At 37.6% G+C, this 14,422-nt stretch overlaps 1 protein-coding gene and 1 long non-coding RNA gene across 2 annotated transcripts; both read right to left on the minus strand.

Moving 5' to 3' along the window:
• Window positions 1-6,671: 6,671 nt before the first annotated feature.
• On the minus strand, window positions 6,672-9,489 carry LOC112557356. Its single transcript, XM_025227156.1, has 4 exons — window positions 9,410-9,489; window positions 8,399-8,593; window positions 7,868-8,047; window positions 6,672-7,382 (listed from the first exon to the last, which is right to left on the minus strand). Coding segments are annotated over exons 1-4 (633 nt in total). The 5' UTR covers window positions 9,412-9,489; the 3' UTR covers window positions 6,672-7,126.
• A 954-nt stretch (window positions 9,490-10,443) lies between these two features.
• Window positions 10,444-14,391, minus strand: LOC112557724. The gene is made up of 4 exons (XR_003097996.1): window positions 14,089-14,391; window positions 12,710-12,919; window positions 12,135-12,293; window positions 10,444-11,561 (listed from the first exon to the last, which is right to left on the minus strand). It is a non-coding gene; the product is annotated as an uncharacterized LOC112557724 (long non-coding RNA).
• Window positions 14,392-14,422: the final 31 nt, after the last annotated feature.

Here is a 14,422-nt window from a genome sequence, read left to right on the forward strand (position 1 = left end):
TTTAATCTCACGTGCGCACTGATTTGCGATCTGATCTTTCATTTTTTCTCTGCCTTTGTTTATGTTGTGCTTGTAATTTTGACATATTTATCATATGCTTTTTGTTTGTTTTTTTATATAAAAGTTCCAGTAACGTAACAAAACACATTATAGTATCTCTTTAAAATGTGTATTTTTCTCTCATTCTGTTTTTACACACACATACAAAGAGTTTCCTGAAAAGGAGCTGGTTAACATAATGATAATATACATAACTTACAATATTTTGCTATTTTCCGATATTTTTGCTATATTTTATACAGTGCTTGTTTTGGTAGTATTTTTGTCGCTATGTATATCACAGGCCTAGGCCACTAGCTTTCTGGAAATACCCGAAAATGACTAGACTGCTTGAAATACACACGTACAGGTGAAATGAGGTCGTCGTTGCCACCCGGCATGAATACTGGACGCAGTTACCTGGAAAAAAATCAATTGGCTTAACGGTCTTCTGAGAATTAGAAGAAAAGGAAAATAAAGCGAAGGGAAAAAAAAAGTAAACTAGGTTATGGAAATATTGATGGAAATTAATGACCAGCCTACAGTCGCTGTGTTTGTAGAAGCCGTTATTCGCTGTGTGCTGTGGTCGTCAGCACCTTATCGTAGTCAGCAAACCAGCGACATCGTCAACCTCCCAGAAGAGGGGAAAAGATATTTTTGGGAACCAATCAAAGCGTTACAGAATTCTGGGGCTGTCAATTTGCTTATTTTGTGCCTATTTTGTTGACATATTTTTACATGCTTTTGTTGTGGTTTTTTCTAAGGTTTTCCAGTCACTTACAAAAGTACATTATGGCATTTCTTTAAAATTTGAATTTATAACGGCGAGAGTTCAATATGTACAAGATATATGTATGAGATTAACAGAGGAACAAAAGATCAGGTTGAAATTTTGTAATCAAAGGACTTGGCTAACATGTTAAAGTATTTCCTACTTAGTTTGATTAGTCCATAGGGTCGTGATGTATGCCAGCTTGGACTTTTACCGCACACCTGTAGGACACGTCACGTGTACTGACCTGTCACCATGTAAAGTAAGACAGTTTAAACTGTTGCAGTTTTACGTTGAAGTAGTTACACGTGATCTGGTTTCAAGTTTATTAAATTGTTGGATTTTTAAAAAAATTATTGTAGTCGCCTTGTAAATAGAATTGCATACAAAGATTGTAACTGTACTTCTGTTTTCTGTTCTTCATTACTTATTGTTATGTTCTCTTGTCTTTTATTCTGATGTAGTTACGCCTGATCGGGTTTTACATTGAATAAAATTTAGATTTTTTAAACCATCGTAGTTGCCTTATGAAGAGAAATGTTTAGACTGATTGTAATTCTGTTTCTCTTTTCTGTTCCTCTCTTTCTCTCTTTCTCTGTTTTCTGAATATCGGAAAGTGCGAATGCGAAACACAGCTGACAAATCTGACGTATGCGCGCAGCTTCCCAAAATCTTCAATAAACATAAAGGGAAGAGTAAAAGGGGAAAAAAGAGTTCGGAAATGGTTAGGGTAAGTTGTTAGGAGATTAACGAATTATTACCGTCGTTATGTCATTAATTTCGACACCATCGCAGCCCTTTGTTAGTATATAAAAAAAAGTGGCTGACTGGACAAGATGAAGAAGGCATCAGACACTCTTAAGATCAGCCTAGCATCAAAGTAGGTTCCCAAGATCGCAAAGATGGCGAAACTTTTCCTCCTGCGAACCGATGCCAGTCAGTGAGGTAAAATAGTATATAAACGTATATTATTATTCACAACCTATCCCCAGTGTTGTCCATAGGAATGGGAATCCCATGGGATGGGATGGGATGGGACAGCACACATTTGTATTTCCCATGGTAGTCGATATTTGATATTGTAAAATAAATTTACGCTGAAATTTGCATTGTCAGACTTTTTAAGCACAGGAAAAATACTTTTTTATTCCAGTTTCATTATGCCATGACTTTGTTAACATGTGTGCAATGCGCAGTGTTGTTCATAGGAATGTTATTACCATGGGATGGGATGGGACAGGCATAAATTGCCATGGGATTGGATGGGATGGGATAGAAAAATATGTCCCATGGACAACCCTGCCTATCCCTCCCCTCTCTGTTTCTCAAACATACGTACACTCTCTCTCTCTGGAGGACACAGTGAGAGAGAATGTAATGTTTATTTAACAGTAATCAATTCAAATAATGATGACTACAGTCAAAAAATGTCAATATTTGTTTTTTGTTTTTTGTTTTTTTTTTTGTCAATGCGGTCCTGAGACTGCTAGCATTTTTTTTTTTTTTTTATCGCGATTGATATCCCAGGCCTAAGCCGTTAGCCTTGTGGAAATACCCGGAATGACTAGTTCACCTGAAATAGAGCCACGCACACCTGACGTGAAGTCGTCTGCTGAAGCGTGTCGAGACTACTGCACTCAGTTTTCGAGAAACTGTTGCTTCTCGGGAACGATGACGTCATGAATGACTATATAACACACCCTTGGCCCACCCGCTTGCCTCATTGCCACCTGAAAAGTCAAAGGTATGTGGTCTTGTCTACCCTCTGACAACTAAGCCAAAACGAAAAAAAAGGACAAAGCAAGAAGTGAACCGTGTGTCTGGTGTATAAGAAAACAAACTGTGAGAAATGAACCGCCAGGCTACAGTGGATGTGGGCGTTGAGGCGTTCATTCGCTGTGCTCCATGGTCACCACTCGCTGTCAGACGCCAGACAAACATTCTCGTGGACTGTGCAAGAGATGAACAGAAACGTTTTTTTGAACCAATAAAGTCTTTGAGAGATTTTGGAATCTTCGACAACAACATCGACTCTGTGTGTGAGCATCTGAAAAGGTTCAAAGGTACTGAAATAGCCAAGAGGGTGTTTCGCAACTCTCGTCATTGGAAACAAAAGGAGCGTTTGAGCTTGCTGAGTGCAGTCGACCTTTCTATTAGTGTCGAGGGAAAGAACTACCAAGCGTACAAGGCAAAGAGAATCTTCAAAGGATACTTACGAATCTTTCTCCTCCTCTGCATAAAGTTAATTGGGAACGACCGACGCCTTGCGCGACAGCTGAAAAATACTTTTCTTGATGTATTTAAAGGACTCCCAAATGAGTTCACTCTCAACCCGAATGAAAAAAGGCAGAAAAGGAAGCCATGCGTTGTCTACTCGATCAATGTGGTCTTTATTCGTCATGAAAATCTCACACAGCATTACAAAGCGATGAATAAGGATCTGGACTTTATTTGTCAACTCTGTCATCATGGGGTGAATGAACTGGAGGAGCTTGCTGTAGACAGAGAGTCCAGACTTGTGAGTACACAGTCCTCACAGTATACAGAAAGCAACATAGAGAAAAGGTCTGCTACAGAAGAGACAGAAACAAGACCGTTAAAGTTTGTCCGAATAGAGCACGAACAGTTTACAGCACATTCGCCATACTCCTGCGACACTCCTCCTGCCAGTCCTGATGGATCAACACACGAGAAGGCATTCGTTTTTGATGATGACCCGATAGTCATATCTGACGATGAGGAACAAGGGGAACAGCCAGCCTCTGATTTAAATCATAGTGAGATTGGATTAAACGATCGCTGTATTATTGACGACGAAGAAGAACAGGAGGATCAAAATGTTTTGGATGAAATTTTTCGTCCAGTAGACCCAAATGTTCTCATGCAAGATTTCGAAGGAGGACATAGTGATGAATTGCATCCGTCCTCTAGCTCGTCTTCGGAGGAAAACTTAGACCAAAAAAATATTATCCTCCAAAACACTCCAGGGGTCAGTACACAAAGCACAACAGATGTCAACATTCCACAGCCTCCTGGAATATTCGCCGCTTGTCATGTTCCTGACATACATCCTACTGACAGAACCGTTACTGCCGATAATATAGCTACCGCAGCTTCCCTACTTACTCAGTCCTTCTTATATCCAGAAATGGAGCAGGAAATACTAACCACAGCGTGGAAGTCCCCGGATGTGCGTAGGGCTGTCACTCACTTTTTTTCAAAACTGATGGAGAACTGTTCCAAGAACATGGAATGAAATGTGAAATCACGGACATATATAGGAGACAGAAGTTCGTGGTGAAACTGATGATATAGGTGTGATTCTTTCAGAAGATTTCTGAGAGCAGGACTGGAAAAAGATAGATGATGAGTGGTGAAAGTGCAGACTGAACTGTGCAAAGCAGACACGGGGACAGGTATGCTGTTAACAACTGATAATCATTGGCTTTTCCCCTGGTGGCTTGTTTGTTGCTTAGTAATATTGTCGATTTTTTTGTAGCAATATCGTTTTTTCTCTCTAAGTACTGTCAATGAGATAAGAATCCACACATCATCCTATGAACTGTTTGACCTCTTGTATTTCTGGGCAGGTTATTTTACAGCAGCGTAGTAGCTAGAAACAGTGGTTGATGTATTTTGAATGCTGTGAATTAATGGTGGAATTTTTGTTTTGAGAGAGAAGTTTATAGAATTTTCTAGATGAGGTAAATAGTAGATTATTGGCTGGGGGAAATGTATTTCGTAAGTGAAATCTCGATTTTAAAGACTGGTAATTTTCTGTCCAGGTTTTTGTTTCATTTTTTTTTTCTTCTTTTGGCTATCAGCTTTGTGTTTTTCGGCTGTCGGTGGTTGGATTGTACCAAACTACGGGGAGAGCAGTGGCAGGTGGAGACTGTTTCTGTGTTCTTTTGGTGTGGAAGCATTGTGAGGGACTGTGTAGTCGGAAATGAATGAACATTGAAAACTTGACTGGAATGGGAACTGTCAGGATTTTTGAACTATGTGTTAAATAAGGAGCTTAGATATCTTGGGTTTTTGTAGACTATAATATTCTAATTATTTGTGATTGAAAGATTTTTTCAAATTATTTTTATCTTTAAATTCAATTGTTGTGTTTTATTATCTCATCTGAACGCCACTGTAGAGTGAAGGTAACAGTGTGTGTGTGTGTTTAGAATTTCAAATGTTACTTCAAGTAAAATATAATTAAGGCTAGTGAAACATAATTTGAGTTTAAATTGAGAGATTTTTATTTTAACTGATCAAAAGACAAGGAATGGTTTGCAAGGTCACGGTGTTTGAAGAAGCAATTTAAAAAGAAAACAAAACGTCGTTGTAATTATATTTCTATCCATTCTTTTAAAAGACTGGTAAGATATTTGGTTTTGATATCCCGCACAAAAACCTCGGTATCTATAATGTGTACACACTTTTACTGGTGTAGTAGTGTAGCAGCTCTATCTGAAAGCTAAACAAACACACACGCACACACGTAGAAGTATATACTACAGTATATATTATATAGATACTAAGGGGATAATGCTAGGTTGAGATATGATTTGGTTGAACATTTTAATATAAATAAATAATTTCGTTTGTTGGTATGTCTTGATTTTGAAAAAAAAGCATTCGATTGTATTAGCTGGAGCTTCATGCTGGAGGTTTTGCATGTTTTTGGTTTCAGTCCACAGTTTTTTTAAATGGATAATCACTTTTGACACACATATCAAGTCTAAGTTGTCCGTTAATGGCACATTATCTGAATGGTTCTATGTTAGAAGAGGATGCAGGCAGGGCGACACGATTTCGCCTTTTTTTTCATTCATTCTATATGTAGAAATGTAGCTACATGTATTATGATTAGAAAAAATAAATACATAACCAGACAAAACCAGACTGGTCTTCGTGAATTTTTTTCATTCTGTTTGCAATGCATGTTGAGCCAATCTTATATACTACATTTAATAAAGTGATTGGTCTCCAGTTTTTAATTTGATCTCTAGGTTTATGGTTTATCTACTTTGGGAATACATATGATTACACCTTTTTTGTGTAGAGGATAATTCACCTTTAATAAAACCTTCTTTAAGAGATCTAACAATGAAAGGACCAAGGTGTTTCCAAGAGACCTTAAAAAATTCCCCAGTAAATCCATCACTCCTTGCTTTTCCCATTACACATATTTTTAACAGCCTGACCCGCCTCTTCTAAAGTGATATTTCCGTCTAGAAGATTTAGTTCAAGCTGTGTAAGTTTTTGCATATCTTCTTGAATATTGGTAAAGTTAAAGTCCTGAACAGCTCGCTCTGAGTACAGGTTGGAAAAGAATGCATGCACTTCCGCTCTTATTTCTTCAGTTTTTCTAATACTCTTCCCATTTTGTTTCCGTAATTGCCGAATTAACTTACTTACATTATTACATTTTTTCCAGTGAACAGAAATATCTACTTACTTTCTCTCCTTCTAATATCCACTTTCCCCTGGAGCGAATCAGTACACCCTACATTTTTTTCTCTCTTAAACTAATGAGTTCACTTTTATTCAAGTTCAAGAATTTCTTCTTCCTTTACCTATCTTTACTTTCTAATATTTTTTATTTATCTTTATTTCTTTTCTTTTACTTGCTAGAATATGTCATTGTTTTCATTCTTTGAGCAGCTACACCAAATGTCAGTAGCTCGTCGTTTCTTTGACGTTCTGATAAAAGGTTTAGTGCCAAAACAGACCCGTTGCTGTCTACAATCAGTAAATACTCTCAGTGGTTGAGAAGTTGAAATGTGGTACAGTTCTTTCGGAATCCTCTGAGAAAATGAAAGTAAACCTAAGACAAGTGTTTGTAATGGATCAGTAAATAGAAACATTTTGTCTTTGAAGTTTTTAATTAGCAATGATCCTATTTGATCGTCATGTGCTTTTACCAACCACAACACAGATGCAAAATAACTATGTAATAAAAATATAAATACGCAATGACAGTAAATCAATACGAACTTATTAGAAGCAGTTACGTTCACAGCAGTTTTACAAGAAAATCAACAACTGGGGTTATAGGGGGAAGATGGGAAAAAGTCCTCTGCAAAATTCCTTTTGAGCCATGGGGAGTGGCTTAAAATTTTGGTGAGGGTAAGGATTTCAGACGATTGTTTGAAATTATTTTCAATATTTTGTGAATCCTTGATCGTACTAATATTATGAAATACAAGAAGCCACAACACAACGCATGGAACTAAAGGGCGAAATGTATATGTATGCATGTCTGAATGCTGTGTGTGTGAATTAATTAATGTAACATCACAAAGTTCAATTATAGTTGCTTTAAATGTTGGATTCTAAAAAGTTATGGAACGTATACACCTCTTCCTCGCTAAAATCCTTAGCAAGCTGCCCCTCGAAAATCTTCTGAAGTGCACGCGCTTTTGCTCTTGCATTGCTAGGTGGGTCACATCCTAAGAAGACCTCGGCGAGAGTGATCAGCTGGTAGTTCTTGACACGCTCACGTGAAATAAATTTCTGAGCCATGTCCAGGGTGTCTGAGAACCCGCCGATGACATCAAATGATTCTTCAATGAGGCTGAAACAAAATTTGTGTGTGTCTGTTTCGTTTCACACAATTCTGTCATCTCGTGTTTGGGTGTGTGTGTGTGTATGTGTGGCATGGAACGTGAGACCATAATCAGGGTCAATATATGTAATACAAATGAAATAATCACGTGTTTTGAGACCAGCGGAGAACTATAGGTTTGTTGAATTATACTTCAGAAATAAATAATAATTAATAGCTCAGGAAGAAAAGTATCTATCCTAACCTAAAACCCTTGCGAGCTTACACCCAAACGTATAATTTATAATCATTACTTCACTCATACCTCACTTTGTCAACTCACGAACTTCTCACATCCGTGGTCAAATACTACTGTGTGGTGTTAGCTTGTCCACCTCAAACAGTAATGAGCATTTTGAAAACACAATTCTTGTAATGATACACAAAGGATGACCGATTCCTACACACATATTCTACACTTTGGCGAAGATGTGTTAACAATGACTAGCACTTACCCACATCTCTCTAAACTCAGGCAAAGCACTTTAAAGTGAGAACGATAGCCGTTATGGGCCAGCAAGATGGCTTTTCGTCCGTCAGCCGATTTTTTCACCTCATTCAGCCATTGGATCAAATCCATAAGACATTCCTTCAATTCCTTGTCATCCTTTGCCTTAGTCTCTCGAGAAACAGACCTGATATTATAAATATATTATTTTTTATTTAAAATATGTATATGCACATAGGTTTGTGTTAAAATGAAGACTGTAACAACTAAGTGAAATGTGATAATTGAGGCCATCTCCTACATATGTGGAAAAAAAAAGAAAATCTTAAAAAAAATTATTATTTTTGCAGACCTTTTCCTTCTGTTGATTAACATGATATCGACGACAGTAACAGCAACAGAGCTCTTCTCTATCAGAGTACTGTATTAGATGTCCTACTTATTACTGCATATTTCCTTCTTAAAGCTTGTGTCTTATACTTTGTAGGGAGAGACGGTGAGACGAAGAGAACCTCGGCTGAGATATGCTGTTTATTACCTAAAAAATTCATTTTTCTGATATACCAGGCTGATCTGGGAGAGCTCTGGCACGTGATTCGTGTCGTAATTAAACAGCCCATGTGTCCCAATGCTCAGGAAGACGAGCGGCGTGTCATTATCGAGATCCACTGACGACGCTTGAGATGATTCAAGCGATGATAAAGAGAAATCTTCCTCACTTGGCAAGAAATCCCTGTGACAGAAAATCCCATTCAGTCCTGCAACGGCAATAAATTACCGTGCAAACGTAATTGTACACATGCATTTCTGCATTTTAAGTATAAATAGTAAGGTGGTGGCTACGGTCATTGGATTTACAGTTACTGTGTTACAAAACAGTGGAACTCTCTTCCCTTCCATATCCGCCATTCACCTACCTTCAAATCCTTTAAAAGTGTACTAAAAACATATTTGTTCCGCGATCGTTGCTCCTTACACCAATCAACATAGTTGTCACTAGTTGTGATTATAGTCAATTGACTAATCCGTCTGTTCGTCTTCTGCAGATTTATGATCTTCTCCATCTTTACAGTTTGTTTCACGATTCCTCTTTGTGTCTTTTCTGACGCCTCTACATAGTTTTAAAAATCTGATCGCCACAACCCAGGTCAAGAATCAGCGGCTTGCAACTGCACCGACAAGAAGAATATAATTTATTGGCACCCACGCGATGTGTTTTAGGGTCCACCAACCCACTTCCGATTTGGAGTTATAATGTATGTTGTAAGTATTTTGTTTATTGAAAAGAGGAGAGTCAATGGCTAATTTTATGCTTCCACGTGTGGCTATCTGATGTAGCTGTCAAAATTACGCCCTTACTAAATTTTGAAGCTCCGAATTTTGTCATGACTGCCCTTTCATTCTAGAGATGGTCAAGAGCGCAGGCACATATCCCGTCTTTGGAAAAAAAAAACCAACAATCACTTAACATCAAGAAGAATCGCAAGCTAAAACCATTTCACACAGCAATCTTTCATTTAAGCCAACAGCATTTAAAATGAAAACTTACATTTGTGTCCTTTCGGTCACGTAAGACAAACCAGAGTGGCTCACCAGCCGTTTATGTATTAAAGTTTAAATTTGTACTCGTAGTTCAAACACTGATTGGCTGATATAAATAGATTCACGCCACGAAGTACGTATTTCTTCATCAAAACTTTTCCTACGAAGAAGACTGGTATCATCAAGTCATTACTACAGTATTTTAAAGCCAGCACCAAAGTGTTATTGTCGTTGTAAGTTTTATGCATGTAAATGTGATCGCCTGTGAATATGTGAATTATCATGTTACTCCCAGCTCTGGTTGTTTGGTTCCTCTTTGTGTTTTCTATATTTTGATTTTATTCTTTGTTTAGTACAGTTGTTTATTCTTTTATAGTTTATATGTTCTTTGTTTTCCTGTCCCTCGTATGCTGTCCATGTTTCGTTCTTGGAGCGTGAGTATGCGCTTTACAAATTTTGCATTTATTAGTATTCTACTACAGACGTCACTTGTATAAGGGAGGTAACAACCTCAGAGACAGCCTGCTAGTAATTATGGAAAATTGGCACGAAGGACTTGCATCATAAACATACAAAAAATGGGTTTTAAATTAATTTTAGAGACATAAATTGCACGCCGGGTTTCTTGTATGAAAAGATCTTAAATGCACGTATTTTTCATTGGTAAATTTAATTTTTAAAGAAACCTATAAAAGATGTGTCTAGCCTTTATTGTATCAGCTCTGCTTAGACCTCGGTGTTTGTTAACTTTGTTTATATTGTTTAATTCTGACTTTTTCAATATATTTTAAACCTAACCTCAAATTTTGATTGAGTTCTTTAAAATCACTGTTTTTGTGACTGTCTTGAGTAAGTATGCAAGTATAAATGTGCATTAAAAACATATTTATTCCATGAGCATTACTCATAACACTCCATAAAGTGCTAGGTAAAAAGTCAGAGAGAGAGAGAAAGGAGATAGGCGCCACCCTCGCATGAAGCTTCCCCGAGAAAAGTAAAGTCTATCTCATTCTCAAACGACTCCAGGAAAAAAAGTTACAGGACCATATTTACATTTATTTACTGTCATCTTTTAGTTTAGCTAGATGTTACATTTATACCCGTAATAAACACTGTTATGTAGTTCCTCTTTCAGTTTGGCTAGATGTTACATTTATACTCGTAATAAATACTGTTATGTAGTTCCTCTTTAATTTTGAAAGGCATTGCCGTACAGACATGACATTTATCCGTTAAACTGCCGATCATCATTTAATGTTAAATGCACGCAGACATGTAATTAAAGACGCCCAGCTCGTTATCTCGCTACCATCCAGCACAAGTACTGGACGAAAAGTGAGGGTGACGATACAAAAAAAGGAGATGTGATTTGATTACAAGTAATGGTAACTTTGGTGGAATTACATTCTATCATAAAGTGTGGAGATGGGAGGAGCTGGCGACATAATGAATTGTGACTGTGTCATTCGTACTGAACGATCTTGCGCTTCAGTCATCAACAGAAAACACTTGATTGAAAAGGAAATGGCTGCCAAAAATGTTAAGCTCAGGAGAAATGTGGCAATATGAACAGAAAAACATTGTGTTTTCTTGAACGACTTAGTTTAGGTCTGTTTTAAAAAAAAATTTTAAGTTACAACAAAATATAAGGTCTGCATATGATACAGACAACTTACACATAAAAAATACTGCTTGTGTTTTTAGTTTAAATAAAACTTTGACAGATTCACATATAAGGACTTGGAAAGTTGTGACTCGAGTCCCCGCGTAGTGAATTCTTTATCAAAAGAATATTATACAACACATTAAACTACACTTTAGAAGTTCTGTACGCCTGTATGTATATGGGTATACATGAATGTAAGAAGGAACTGCACACAGCAGAAACTACCAATAGCCTGTTTTAAGTGATGGATTTTACAAAACATTTGAATGAATACACATCTTCCTTGCTAAAATCATCGGCAAGCTGCCTCTTGAAAATCTTCTGAAGTGCACGCGCTTTTGTTTTGGCTTTTTTAGGCGGGTCACATTCTAAGAAGACCTCGGAAAGAGTGGTCAGCTTGTAGTCCCTGACACGCTTCTGCGGAATAAACCTCCGAGCCAGGTCCAGGGTGTCTACTAACCCGTCGATTACTTTGAAAGATTCTTTAATGAGCCTGAAACAAACATTTCGTGTATAAGTTTCACTTGCCACGCTTTCCTTGCTGTGCTACAACTCTGTGTGTGTGTGTTCAGCAATACGAAAAATATATATTTAATGCTAATATATAATAGTTGCAGCAAGAAATATAGTTCTGATGAATAATGTAGATTTATTGAATATCGTTTTGAAAATAAATATGTAATTAATATTTTAGGATAAATACTTCGATCATATACTCTAGTCTAGCGAAAATAAGACTTAAATAAGTACTTAGAGTGATTTCCTCGATCTTGGTTTTGTTACCCTAGAACTGTTTTCCTGGAGTCAAAAGTACCAATTCATCTCAAGCGGTAATGACCATTTTCTCACCACAGTGCGTGTTTCGATGTGCTAACACCCCAATTTCTCTAGACTCGAACTGCTACATGTACAAACAATAATCACTACCAGTTCACATCTCGTTAGACTCACGCGAAGTCGTGCTAACAGCAACCTTTGTAACACGGAACAGTAGTTAAAGTAACCATCACTTACCCACAGATGTTTGCAAACAGGAGACAAGATGCTAACAGTGACCAAGACTTACTCATATTTATCTAGATTCAGGCAAAGCACTTTAAAGTGACAGCAAAAGCCATTATGGGCCAGCAAGATGACCTTTCTCCCGTCTGCTGAGTCTTTCACGTCATCCAGCCACTGGATTAAATCGTTAAGACATTTCTTTGAAACTTTTCTCTTTGAAGACCTGAGATCACACACAAACACACACGCACGCACGCGCGTGCACACGAGTAAAAGAAAGTATACGACAAGCTGAAGGCTACATAAGACTCTTAAAGACTGATCGGAGACTAGTTGCCCTCTAACGTTCATAGAAAAATATATTAAAAGCATAATAAAGTACTTATTTCAAAGCTTTTTTCTTTTTGATTCTAAATAAAACCTACAATAGTTCACAGCGGCAATACTTGTGTTCATAAAATTGGGAGAAGGGAATGGGAGAAAAGGTTGTTGTGCCCTTAGACTCTCTACTTGTCTATCTCCCTAATCGCCTCCTGGACAAACTTCATGATCGCGAGAAAGTAAATGAGGTGATTGCTTGTTATCACCAAATGTATCACTAAGCCGTTTTTAAATTCAACGTCGTGTACCTCTAATTACCTAAAAAAACTTTTATTCTTGTACACCAGGCAGATGTGAGAAATATCGGGAACGTGGTCTTTGTCGTTATTAAATAGTCCATGTGTCCCAATGCTCATAAAGACGAGAGGTGTGTCCTCGTTCACTGAAGGCGCTCGAAAACAAGTCAGAGATGATAAAGACGATGAGGAAGACGATGATGAAAGGTCTTCCTCACTTGACGACAAATCCCTGTAACAGAAAACCTCCCAAAATGTTCTCATTCATACAGTAACGGTAAAATCTTGCACGTGCGCATATGAACACATGCATACCTGAATTTCAGCACATGCAAACACGATTACATCATGCTCAAACCAAAGTTTTCTTTCTTGTCAACACATCTATTATAAAGCCAAACCATGTTCTTCCCCAGTTGTTATACATTAGGGGTTTTTGACAGCAATTTTAACCGTTTAATAGATGTTTAAATCATTATAAAATTATAAAACTGACGAATGATCATGTAGGATTGTGTTTTAATAAGTATCTTAATCTACACTAAGGCAGTTTCTAACTATTCTTCCTCCCGGAACGATGCAACAATGTTCCTCTGTTGTGAACAGTAAGCTAAGGTTACAGTAAAACAGAATTAATGCACTTCTCATCAGTGTCAACATCCTGTACACGCACAGATCTAAAACCTGAGCATGAAGCGAAAACTGTCGCGACGAAGTACAACGTCCGTGGCTGAGAAAATTTGAAAACTGCACGGCCCATAGATGAGAAACAAGAAGCTATATAATTGTAGAGAACTGAAGAAAATTTTATTAAAGCAAATGATTCTCTAACAAGATGTTCCTGATGAACAATACACTTGAAAGCTAGTGGAAGAACCACTAGTGATCTACAAGTGGAAGCAACTTGGCACTGGCATGAACCAATCCAAAATAAAAAGCACAAGTAGACAACAAAGACAAAGCAATCCCCTCAAGTCAGTCTGGCGATGGTACATCATGTTCATAAGTAGCCTTGGGTGAACAACCGTGAACAATCAACCATTGTTTTTCTCCAGGCCTGAAAGTATAATGATAAGCATGTAATTGATTTAAAATATGGAGGGAAAAGCTAGACCGCATCTCAGAGGGCAGTGATGCACAATGTAGTAAAAGTGCTTACCCTTCGATCACTTTTAGTGTTCTGTTCATTACATTAATCAGGATTATCAAAGTGCTTGTTCAATGCTGTAAATGAGGCGCATCAGGTGGTTTGAAAGCTATAAAAGCGCTCATTACTATTTCACTACTCTATGGTATAGCTACCTGCTTTCTTTGATGAGAGGTGACGCGTATGCAAGTGGACATCGTGTGACACTTTTCTTCAAACATGGCAGGAGTGAAAGGCAAATTAAAACAACTTACATGCGTTCCTTTCGATCTGGGAAGATAAGGTTGCAGCTGCTGTTGCTCCTGCTTTTTACTTCCTATTTATTTATTGTAGGACAGTGCTGTTGGAGATGGTGATGTCCTAAATTTGTGGCAAAGGGACAGTTCTAATATTTTTGTTTTCTTAGTCTTCAGCCGCTTCTTATTGTGTACATGATTGGTTGGTATAAATAGACGCACGTCCCCCTGCTCATATAGCGTCTTTTACCTAGCTGAATAATCTGTCTTGGCTGGATAATTTGGCTGTGCGCCAAATACCGGTAAAAAAGTTCTATTGCATTATTTCTCATCCGGCCATACCAGCCTATTC

The sequence above is a fragment of the Pomacea canaliculata genome, linkage group LG2 (genome assembly GCF_003073045.1).
Source record: "Pomacea canaliculata isolate SZHN2017 linkage group LG2, ASM307304v1, whole genome shotgun sequence".
Taxonomy (NCBI): domain Eukaryota; kingdom Metazoa; phylum Mollusca; class Gastropoda; order Architaenioglossa; family Ampullariidae; genus Pomacea; species Pomacea canaliculata.

What these genes read in the sequence shown, in the direction of transcription:
- LOC112557356 (XM_025227156.1), bottom strand. An exon ending in CAGAAAAATGAATTTTTTAG is followed by an intron (nt 8,048 to 8,398) that starts GTAATAAACAGC and finishes TTATAATATCAG; the next exon opens with GTCTGTTTCTCGAGAGACTA. An exon ending in CTGAGTTTAGAGAGATGTGG is followed by an intron (nt 7,383 to 7,867) that starts GTAAGTGCTAGT and finishes ATTTTGTTTCAG; the next exon opens with CCTCATTGAAGAATCATTTG.